We start from the raw sequence: 12,549 nt of genomic DNA, 5'->3' as shown, positions 1-12,549 counted from the left end.
TTTTTATTCTTTTAAAGAGAGAGAAAAAGGAGGAGTTGTGTGAGTAGGGAGACGGGAAAGGTATGAAAGGAGCTGGCGGAGGGGAAACCATGATCAGAATATATTGTATGAAATAGGTTTTCAATAAAATAAAATGTGGCTGTGGCAAGTATGGTGGCAGATGCCTACAATGCCAGGATACAGAGGCAGGCAGATCTCTGTGGATATGACGCCAACATGGCTTACAGAGCCAGTTCCAGGCCAGCCAAGGTTACATAGTGAGACACTCTCTCAAAAAAATAAAATTGTGGCTATAAGAACTTGTAATATGAGCTGGGCGGTGGCGCATGCCTTTAATCCCAGCACTTGGGAGGCAGAGGCAGGAGGATCTCTCTGAGTTCGAGGCCAACCTGGTCTACAAGAACTAGGTTCCAAAGCTACAGAGAAACCCTGTCTCAAAAACCGGCCCCCCACCCCCCAAAAAAACCCAAGAACTTGTAATATATAAGTAAAAAGGAATTATTGTCTCAAAACTATCTACATCTGCATATGTATTTTAAAAAAAATTAGAAAGTCACATTTCCATGAAATTAACATTGTTTGAAATATTATTATGTATAAGATATTGGAATGATTTACATGTTTTGTTACTTAGACCCCCTAATAATCTTGTGAGGTAGGTATTAAATGTTCATTTACTAAGAATATGAAATAAAGATTAGATTTGCCCATTATCTCTCCATAGACTGTAAATGAGCAACTATATTTGAACACAGGGTGATTGAACATTACAGTCTGTGTTCTTATTCTGAAGCACAGAAATATTACCTAAGTTATCATTTTGTAAACTAAATTAATATTTTATTGATAAAATAAATATCACCATTTGTAGTTAAAATGCATTAAAAACAATGTATTGAGGTTGGGGATATAGCTCAATAGTGAAGTACACACTGAGTATGAACAAAGTCACCGGGTTCCACAGCCAACATAAAAAAAGAACAACAATATAAAAACTATTCAGTTATATATAGTTATATAGTCTTAGAGAAAGGGATGGAATATGACCATAATCAAAATTATTGACTACCTTTTGGAACTCATTCAAACATGAAGGCAAAGCTGTAGAAGATGGGTAGCCATGGAAAGATGCCATTTATCCTGGTGCTTGACATACAAAGTATCAATATATATATTACTTTCATTAGTTACCTTGCTTCTGTTCACAATTCACAGCACAGCCGAGAATAAGCTGGAGCATCCTTCCGAGCTCTGCTGCATCAGAATGCTCCCCAATTAGGTTCACATCAGGAAGGGTAAAATCATTAATCTGCTGTCCTAAAATCTGAATGGAGACAAAGAGATTATAATTACACTCATATTTATAGCACCAAATAAAATATTTAATAGAAATAGATTTGTTATCACTAGAAATTCATTGTCAAGGTCAGAGTTGTTCTGCCAACCTCACTCCCAATTTCTGTTCTTATTTCCTACACCTAAATTACAACTATCACGCATCCTGGCAACTTTGTCCCTAATCTGGTATGTGGTATGTACACTAAACAAAAATCCATATACTATTGATCCTCCTTTTCTGTTCTAAGAAAGCTTGGATGTTTGATCTATAATGAATTATAACCAGAGTGGGCTAAACTAAAAAACAACCAAAACATTGGTATTAAAGAAAAATTCACACTACCAACAGTGAGATTCCCCTTTGCTACTTTCATTTTGTCTCTAAAAATGTTTGTAGTAAGATACTCTTAACAGGAATGAGAATGGCAGATCCCTTTAATGGAGAATATGGTCTCAAATGAAATAACATATGCAAAGAAATGGGAATCTCTGTCGAGTAAGCTGTCAGTGAAAGCCCCAACAGTTGTTGGTTGAGCAGCCACTTCCATCCTTAGCACCACATAAACCAGGTATGGTGGTCCATGGGTATAATTCCAGCAATCAGAAGAGCAGAGAAACAGAAGTTCAAGGTTACCCTTAGCTATACAGAAATATACCATCAACTCAATTAAATTTAATTCCTTTCCTGCGTAGGTAAATCACTCTCCAGCAGTAATTAAAAACAGGAAAAAGGAACTGTTCTGGAGACCTCAAAAACAGCAGCTCAGTTTCTTGTCCTTGAGTCAGAGATGTACTTGGTTCCATCACAATTCTGTCCTCAATAGAGGCCTGAAACACCAAAAACGTTCAGAGGCACTGGTTTGTGTTCTGGTTTCTGGTTATCATTCTTCTAGGTTTACATAGCAACCTAATGAGCACACTGCCTGGAAGCTAAGCATGATCAGGTGCTTCTCTGATCCTTGAAGCTGTGCCAAAATTCCAGTCTAGCCACTAGGATGCGAAGGTGTTAATGAATCCCTTGTGTGTGAACAACTGGCCTGACAAGCTTACCTCCCATGCCTCAACCCAGTTAGGCCTGATTAACTCCTAAACAGGGACTGTCAGTGGCAACCCTTTCTTGCTTCCTTTCTCTTAAGCTATCTTCTATAATAAAGCTCCTTTCTAAAACTTCATCTTCTGTTGTTTGTGAAATTAATATTCGAGTTGACAACACAAAGGACAAAGAAGCCGCTAACCTGGGGTAGCGGTGAGGGACCCTAGTCCCCTAAGTAATGTCACCTCAGTGAGAAAGGCCTCTCGTATTTAAGGGCCTCCCCTCCTCTGCTTTTCTCCATTTCAAAAGGATATGTATCTTTTAAATATAATGGAAATGTCTACTGGGAAGAAAAAGAACAGAAGAGGTGGAAAATGAATAAAATAAAGATGAGCTCATGGAAATAAAATATAATAGGATGTTGCAATGGCTAAGCAAGAAAGGTATGCAGTTATCTCAGGAGCAGATAAAACACACAAGCAGTAAAAAGAAAATCTGATTGAGTAATCAAAGAAATTTGAGTAATTAAAGAGTCAGCCCAGGAAGTTTAAAGGTTCACTGCAAGTTCTACGGAATAAAAAAAAAAAGAAGTAGAAAAATTTCCTAATACTAAAAGTACTAGGTATTTAAGTTATTCAGTTTTTAAGGACTTGCTAAATGTTGGCCAAGCATAATAAAGCAAAATCCATGCTCAAAATGCACCTTGCATCAAAGCACATTTTCATGAACCTCTCCCTGCAACATACGAGTCCTTGGAGAAAATGTGAGAGGAAGAGGAAGAGGAGTTCCCAGACTGAATACGAGAGGTAAAGACAGAACATAGCTTATTTTCTTTCTCGTTGATTCTAATTAAGAATGAAAACGCTTATGCTTTATTACAAGAATCTCAATACTCCCCCTGGGAGCATTCACAAAATAGAGGATATAGGTAACACTTTTCTAGTTTTGAAAAAAAAAAAACCTAAATTTTAAAATGGACATCATCTAAAGGATTTGAGTCAGAATATGAACCTTCATAAATGTTTCTGTAGGTACATTTATATAGATGTCTACAAAATTGCTACTATATTGTATATACAGTCCTAATAAAAACATTTTTATGGTTGAATACTATTTGCCTAATAAATATTTCAAAATTTCCTTGTTCCAAGACATGTGGCTAATTTTCAGTTTTTTTTTTTTTTTTTTTTTTTTTTTTTTTTTTTTTGGTTTTTCGAGACAAGGTTTCTCTGTGGTTTTGGAGCCTGTCCTGGAACTAGCTCTTGTAGACCAGGCTGGTCTCGAACTCACAGAGATTCGCCTGCCTCTGCCTCCCGAGTGCTGGGATTAAAGGCGTGCGCCACCACCGCCCGGCTAATTTTCAGTTTTGCATCCTATAAAATAACATGGAGGTGGACAGCTCTTCAATAGTTTTATTTTATTCTACTTTTTTGAGACATGAGTCACTAAGTTGCCCAGGTTGGCTTCAAATCCCTAGGATCAAGAAATTCTTCTGCTTTACCCTCCTGAGAAGCTACACAGTTTAAAAAAATTCTGAAAATAAAGTTACTGTGTCAGGGTTGGAGTGGCTCAGCCTCAGGAGGTAGAATCAGGAGGAGGAGAAGTTCGATGTCATCCTTGGCTACATACAGAGGTAGAGGCCAGTCTATCTACAGGAGATTCTGTTTTTTATTTTAATACTGTTTCAAAAGATGTCTATTTTACAAAACTTTCAAGATAAACAAGAATTCTACCTTCATGAAATATATGAAGCAAGGAAAAGACATATAAAACAAATAAAGTAACTTAGAAAAATACATAATTACAAATAACACTGAATGGTGAGGCTAAAAGGGGAGCTTGGCAGTGAATCATGCAGTAGAGACTCATGAAGTAAGGCTGCAAAACAAACACCAATGCTTAACACCTCAGCCCTTCTCATCAGCACTTGGTAGATAACCTGGTATATATAAGAGCATACCAAGAAAGCTCCAAAGGTGCCTGTCACCTGCATAGCTGGGTCATGCTAACTGGGACATAGAATGATGCTGCAGGCTCAAAGTCCAAAGCATTGCCAAGGAAGGTTTTGTGGAGTACGGTGGGGTAAGAGGGTGAGAAAAACAGAGAAAGTGAAGAGGTACCAGAGCCTGGGTTTCTCACTGTGAAGTACTGATGGTAGCACCCATCTGGTCAGAGTGCAGCACCAAACTACAGTGACATGTAGAGAAATAGTTTCTAAAATATCACCATCATCTTTTCTGACTTAAATTTTCTATTTCCTTTCCACTGTGGTAGTTTTTGAGAAAATATAATTTTTAATTTTCAAAATAAGCAAATATGGTGCTTAGGGCAAAAATGATTACTTCTCATAATCCCCAAAGATCTAGTAAATACTATTTCTTAGTATCCTTACAGGTAACTTCTGGCCAATGAACAAGAAAGTCCCAAACAGTTACGGTATTTTGCGCGCTTGTTCAAGATGTTCAAGTGCTTGTTTATATATTTTAAATATCACAATTTTCTTGAAAATTAATGCTGATTTTTAAATTATTTGAGATGATTACAAAATTAACTGTCCACTACAATATAGCATTGCAGGTGGTTGGAACTGAACAATGACTGTGTCAGGTCTGGCCCCAACCTTGTTTCATAACTAATACTATAAAGGGATGGGCAACAAAATAAATCTGCATAAGACAAGACTGTAGACTGATCCTGTAAGAGTGAACCACACAACTTGAGTCTGGTGCTACAGGCCTTTAATGCCAGCTGCTTGAGAGATTGGTGCAGAAGTATATCAAGTTCAAAGCCTGCCTGGGCTAAAGGTCAAGGCAACCGAGGACAAATTAACAAGGCAACCTCTTATCCAAAAAACAAAACAAAATAAAAAACCAGAGGGCTGGGGGTATAGCCCAGTGTGAGCACATCTGTCTAGCAGAACAGCACAAACAACCCAAAGAAACATGGAAGACTTGAAATGGAAATTAGTGTAATCTCTGCTTTTCTCCTTTTACAATCGTCCTGACCTGACAGAACCACACAACAGTGAAAAGTAAAACTGCTCACCAATTAGTATTTTAGCAGTCTAAGGACAACTTAGTTATGTGTGGTCGCAGAAGAGCTGAAGAAAGCTCCATTTTGAAGGTCTAATTGATTTCGCTGATGATGATATTAAAGGACATCCCAGTACTCAGAAGATGGAGGCAGAAACATCAAAAGTTCAAGGTCAACCTCAGCTACGTATTGAGCTTGAGGCTAGCCTGGCCTATGTGAAACTCTGCCTTGAAAACAAACAAGTCATCAGGCAGGACATGATGGCTCATACCTAGTATACCAGCATAAGAGATGTGGGACAGGAGAACTGTCCATGCGTTGGAGGCTAGCCTGGGTGAAGTGAGGGAGTGTCCCCTGAGCCAAGAGCATCCGGCTGCACCTTCATGCAGAAAAGATCATCCAGCTGAGCTTGTTGATGACTGAGACCCCGGAATAAGGGCATGAGAAGGCAAAAGAGTCTCACCTGAGTAGCCAGCTATTTCCTACCACCTACTATACGCAACTCTACCTTAACTGCAGAGAGGGGTAGTATATATAGGGCAAGGAAGACTATATTTATCTATGTGACTATGGCGAAGCCCCCTCCCTGCTAGGTAAAGGATTTTCAGGTGTGGCATTTTTTAGCAGCAGGGAGAGAAGCACCCACATCCCTTTAGTAATCCTTTACCTATGTTCTCTGTAAGGAAGCACAATAAACCCATTGGTTTTTAAAGAGTGAACTTTGGTGGAATTGTGTCTCCATTTGTCATTGGGACTTTAAGAAAAGGGCAAATGTTGCTTACATCTCTCCCTGGAAGAAATTTTAGTAACGCTGGGGTATAAGTGAGTTTCTGGACAACCTGTATTACAGAGTAAGCCTTTCTGAAAACTCATGGAAAGGACTACAGAATGATACCAAAGTTTGAGACTTGCATAATAGGCTGGATGTGATGGAATGGTGATTCTCAGCCTTCTTGATGCTGTGACCCTTACATACAGTTCCTCATGTTGTGGTGACGACCCCCAACCATAAAATTATTTAATTGCTACTTCATATCTGTAATTTTGTTATGAACTGTAATGTAATGTAATGCAGGATTATCTGATACGTGACTCCTCTGGAGTCAAGAGTCACAAGCTGAGAACCACTGTGATAAAGTCCCTCACTAAGATGGAGAAGATAGATACTACAGACATAAATATGGGTATCTTGCTTGCAGGGAAAAAAATGCCAAGAAAATAATACATATTTCTGGGGAATGTTATGTCCTATCGACATCTGTGATGATGAAATGAATTAGTTCTGCCGTGTGAGTGTCTCCCCAGCAATGCCTACGTTCTGATCTATCTGAAGGATAAGGTGAGATCAACTAGAGTTCAGGAGGTAGCTGCTGAATAAAAGACAAGTAGTAGGGCCAATTACAATGCTCCAAATGAGCTCCAAACTACCTTGACAAGTACAGGAAGAAAAGATAGTGCAGTATAAAACAAAATTTAACATATTTTACTAATCACGTACAAGCTACTCATAGCAATGAAAACTATTGATATGTTTACCACATAAGAGATAACTGGTTATTTGAACCAGCATCCTCAAAGCTGCAAAAGGGGAGAGAGAAACTATTAATGTTGACATGTTTTTTTCTTAAGCTTGAAACTATGAAAAATTTAAACCACTGTAATATTTCCAAGTAGAGGGGCTGGAGAGATGGCTCAGAGGTTAAGAGCACTGGCTGCTTTTCCAGAGGTCCTGAGTTCAATTCCCAGAAACCACATGGTGGCTCACAACCATCTACAATGAGATCTGGTGCCTTCTTCTGGCATGCAGGCATACATGGAGGCAGAACACTATACATAATAAAAAAATAAAAAAAAAATTTCCAAGTAGAATGAAAAAAAAAGATCTTACCTCATGATTGTAATCCAAGATTCCTTTTAAAATTTTCTTTAAATTACTTATCTGTTTAGAGAGAGAGAAAGTGGGTGAAAGGCAAGCACAGATCAAAGCACAGAGTAACACAAAAACTCCAGTGAATCACAGAGCAAGTGCAAGCTAAATATTCCCAGACCACAACTCTGAAGTCTGAAGTGGGCCAAACTTTTCAACAGCATGTTGGTACTTTAAACCATTTGGAGTTTGGAGCATTTCAGATTTCAGATCTTGAGATTAGGAATGTTCAACTGGTCAAGTTTATGCAACTTCTCTAAACAACAAACTCTAAATTTCCCCAAAAAATTTCTTCTGAAATCTGAAACACTTCTGGCTCAATTCCCATAATGGATATTTAAACTGTATGAAAAATAAAACTTAATAGGATATTTGAAGTAACAACATCAGAATAAGACTATTGCTTAGTGATAACACTATGGGGAAATAAATAACCTAACAGATTATACAGACTGTTGATAAACAAAAGAAATAAATGTATTATTCTTAAAGACCTTAAATTTGTGCTATTTTCTCTAACTTAAGAGTATTAAACAGAAACTACTGCCAAAATTATCCTTGGAATTCTTTTTTAAAAATTAAAAATTAATTTACACATATGGGTGTTTTGCTTGCATGTATGTTGGCTCCCCTGGAACTGAAGTTACACAGACTTGTAATCTGCTGTGGAAGTCTGGGGAACTGAACCTGAGTCCTCTGGAAGAACAGCAGTGCTCTTAACTGCTGCACCATCTCTCCAGCCCCTTGTGGTCTTAATCTAGGAAATAATCTCCAAATTCTTTCATTGTCAAGAAAAGGCTGTTGTTTGTTTGTTTGAGCTGAATACCAAACAAAGTAAATAATTATGACCCTGGCAGCACAAGCCTTTAATCCCAGCACTCAGGAGGCAGAGGCAGGCGGGGATGCTCAAGGTCAGCCTGGTCTACAAAGAGAGTTCCAAGACAGCCAGGGGTAAACATAGAAACCCTGTCTCAACCCCCTCCCACAAAAAATTACTATTGTATCCTGAAATACTAAAACAGACTAATATTAAGTATTGCAAAAAACACCAGTGCTTTAAGGAGGACCACAGGTAAGAGGAAGAACTTCACGGTGTCTTAGGATATTAACTCACTCCAGAACTTAAGTTCACTAGCTATTTTTATCTGAATAAAATGACAGGCAGATTAACTGCATTATTTGATTAAAAACTCTTAAGTTCTCAGCTGCTTTTGACCCTCCTCATACAGTTAAATCTGCAATGGATTAAATGTGCCATTTTCTGCCAATCATCCTTGTGATCTGGTTGAATTTGTTCAATGTTAGTACTTAGTACATTAGTTACGTCTCTTCCTTATATGAACTGTTTTGGATTTAGGATTGATGATGCTCAACCTGTAGCTGGGTACGTCCTAGAACAATACATCCTAGAACAAAAAGACAATACAGTTTGAGGCTAACAAATGAAAGAAGCTGAAATACTTAGCTGCAACCTTCTGGTTTAAAACATTTTTACAAAGATTTATTCTATGTGTATGATTGTTCTGCTTACATGTAAATATGTATGAGCACCATGTGTGTGCCTGGTGTTCTCCAAAGTCAAAAAAGGTTACGGGATCTTCAGAATGGGAGTTACAGATGGCTTTGAGCCACATGTGAACTGCTGGTTCTGTAACCTAGGTCCTTGCAAGAGTGACAAGTGTAACAAGTGCTCTCCTACTAACTGCTGAGCAATCTCTCCAGCCCCTGAAAACATTTATTTTTAAGAGAGAAATAAACTGAAAAGTTGCTTATTTTTTAAAAACAATAAAACAAGCATGGTGTGCTTGCTTATATGCCTGCTAATCCAAGAGGTAAAGGCAGGAAACTGTGAATCAAGGCAGATTTAGGCTGTACAGCAAACTATCTAAAAATAAAACAAAGCCAAAAAAAGACAGTATCATAAATAAACATTTTGTATTTCTGAAAAAAATGTATTTGGAAATATATCATTTATTTCCTATTTGCTCTTCTAAGCTGTTAATTTGTCATACTTCCAACACCTGAAAGTGGAACACCTTAAAACTGATACAGTCATTTAAGATAGTAGTTTTCCCCATGGCAAAAGGTTACATTATTTTATTTTAACCAATGGCATATACAGTTGAAGAAGTGATTCATAGAAAGGTTCTTGCACTTGTCATAGAGAGAAACTGGTAGAGCTGCAGTGTGAACACAGGCTCCCTGACTCCAAAGTCCAGCCAGTAATAGGCTTTACTGACTTACAGTACGGCATATCCTGGCAGGCAGTGTGTCAAGTTACTACTAATCTTCAATTCCATATTATTTTGCTATAGGCTTTCTAAATAACCTTCTAATCTTACTGGAAATATTAGATAAAAAAACAAGTATTATAAATGTGGTGGTTTGAAAAAAACGACCCTAGGGAGTGGCTCAATTAGGAGGTGTGGCTTTGCTGGAGTAGGTGTAGCCTTGTTGGAAGAAATGTGTCACTGTGGTGGTGGATACTGAGGCCCCCTTTGCTCAAACTATGCTTAGAGTGGCACACAATTGCTTCCTGTTGCCTGTTGATCAAGATGAAGCTACCTCTCCAGCACCATGTCCACCTGCATGATGTCCTGCTTCCCGACATGGACTATACCTCTGAAACTGAAAGCCAGAATCAATTGAATGTTTTCCTTTTAAGAGTTGCTCTGGTCATGTGTCTCTTTACATCAATAGAAAACCTAAGTGAGCAATAGTAAACACCAACACAAATATTTAAAGATTTAACAGGTGATAGATAACAACAAAAAGAAATACCTTTAATCTCCAATTGTCTCCCACTTCAGTTTTGATTCTGTTTAGCCAATTATCATCGAAATATGCAGGATCTCTGCAAATAAAGAAAAGCTGGATTGAGATCGTGTAGCTGTCACGCTTACGAAACACCCAATCCCATCTCATGTCATCCTTAAGTGAGCCATAAAATATGTATATATGTATATGCCACATGCCAGCATTAAATAATCCATGAGACCAGATGTAACACACATTTTCTAAAATCAGTTTGAGAATTTTTGATAATAAATTAGATATATAAGATATATTACAACATGGATATTAAAAAAACTAAAATACACATTGTTAATATATAGTTAATATAGTCTAAAAGTGAGTTATAGTTGCGTAAACAGAACTAGAATTTTTAATAGCATAAAACTATCCAAAGCCAGTCAAAACCAATAACATGCATTTTTTTCTTTTTTAAATTAAGGATCTTTTAAATACAACCTTCTCTCATTTTTCATAGCTATCCCCATTCCCACTCCTTCCCGTCCTCCCACCTCAATCTCCCCCCCACCCCACTCCCCCTCCACTCCTCAGAAAGGGTGAGACTTCTTATGGGGAGTCAACAAAGTCTGACACTTCACTTTGAGGCAAGATCAAGGCCCCACCCTCCATATCTAGGCTGAACAAGGAATCCCTCCAAAGAGGGATATAAAAGTTATAAATTAGATCTATCAAAATCATTTTGAACTTATATTTAAATTAACTTGTCTATTCATCTTTTTAAAATTTATTTTTCTTATTTGATAATGGGTGTGTGTATGTGAATGAGTGTGCACAAAGAGGTAAGAAAGGGCAGTAGATCACTTCAAGCTAGAGTTATAGGCAACTGTGAACCATCGGATATGGTGCTGGGGATTGTAGTTGGTCCTCTGCAAGAGCAGGAAGCTGAGTCATCTCTCCAGGCTCCTAATTCATCTGCTTTTTCTTTTTTAAACAGGGTCTCACTGTAGCCTTGGCTAGCCCGGAACTCTGAATGCAGGCCAGGCTATCCTCTAACTTAGAGAGATCCACCTGCCTCTGCCTCTCGAGTGCTGGGATTAAAACCATGCACCACAACACCCGGCCATTTATCCACTTTTAAAAACTAGTTAAGAAACAGTTCACATATTATATATTTATTAATTTAGATTACATGAATCACTTCAGAATGCAATACCGACAGAGTTGCACAATCATCACCATATGTTAAAGCTTCAGTGTTGTCACAGAAAAGGAAGCTTAGTGATGGAGATGGTTCAGTGGGTAAACGTGTCTGTTGTATAGCAGTGATGGCCTGCGTTTGGATCCCCAGTTCCCACATAAAAGCCAGGAGCAGAGGCATGTGTCTAACCCAAACATCTAGGGAGCAGGGTCCATGGGGAAAGGGGTTTGATGTGGTGGGAGGATGGAGACAGCTGGATCCCTTGATTGAAACGGTAAGCTTCAGAATAAAATATTATCAGACTCCCTGTCTCAAAAACCAAGGTATGAAAGTTATCAGGGTCTGACATCCAATGTCAACCTTTAGATGACATCTATCTATACATTAAGAGAAAGAAAGAAAAGGAGAAAATAAGATACACCTTGTATCTATTAGCTGTCTTTCTCATTTTTTTTATTTTTCTACTTCTGGAAATTATTAATTTCTTTGTTCTTTGCCCTGAACATTTTAATGAACAAAACAGTAAACCATATATCATTTATGTCCGACTTCTCTCAAGTATGATTCTAAGGTTTTCCTGTAATGTAACATGTATCAGGACTTGACTTCTTTAAGGATATACATACATACATGCATACATGGCTAAACACCACATAATATGTCCATTCACAGTCAACTACAACATTGGTATGGCCTACTCTGTTTGTACAGATGCATTTCTTACAAACCATCTCTATGGCCAGGCGATGGTGGCACACGACTTTAATCTCAGCACTTGGGAGGCAGAGGCAGGCGGATCTCTGTGAGTTCGAGACCAGCCTGGTCTACAAGAGCTAGTTCCAGGACAGGATCCAAAACCACAGAGAAACCCTGTCTCGAAAAAACCAAAAAAACAAAACAAAACAAAACAAAAAAACAAAAAACCATCTCTATGATAAATGACTACTACAGTGTGGTTACCCACTCTTTTAAATAAAAAAAAAAAAGATAAATATTTGGATTGTGTTTACTCGGAGCTATGATCAATAACGATCCAGTCATGTTCCAGCTTTCCTATGGACATGGTTCATTTGGGGTGGAATTGCTGGGTCACATAACTCTGTTTAACATAAACTTGTCTGTGATGGTTCATGACTTCTTTTCACTTTAAAAACTGTGTGTGTGTGTGTGTGTGTGCGCGCACATGTGTGCACATGCAGGTGCTCATGGAGACCAGAGGAGGGAACTGGATCCTCAGGTGCTGGATACAGTTTTACACTGCACAAC

At 38.1% G+C, this 12,549-nt stretch overlaps 1 protein-coding gene across 1 annotated transcript in view; it reads right to left on the bottom strand.

Moving 5' to 3' along the window:
- Hook3 (hook microtubule tethering protein 3) overlaps positions 1–12,549 on the bottom strand; it is an 85,657-nt gene that overhangs the window by 51,949 nt on the left and 21,159 nt on the right. Inside the window, exons 3-5 of the mRNA XM_057752394.1 lie at positions 10,113–10,185; positions 7,293–7,343; positions 1,192–1,324 (exon numbers count right to left, since the gene is read on the bottom strand). Coding sequence (XP_057608377.1) covers positions 1,192–1,324; positions 7,293–7,343; positions 10,113–10,185 — 257 coding nt within the window. The remainder of the gene's footprint in view (positions 1–1,191; positions 1,325–7,292; positions 7,344–10,112; positions 10,186–12,549) is intronic.

Source organism: Chionomys nivalis, chromosome 20 (genome assembly GCF_950005125.1).
Source record: "Chionomys nivalis chromosome 20, mChiNiv1.1, whole genome shotgun sequence".
NCBI lineage: Eukaryota > Metazoa > Chordata > Mammalia > Rodentia > Cricetidae > Chionomys > Chionomys nivalis.
The sequence above is the reverse complement of the archived record's forward strand: the minus strand, read 5'-3'. Positions and strand labels throughout refer to the sequence as shown.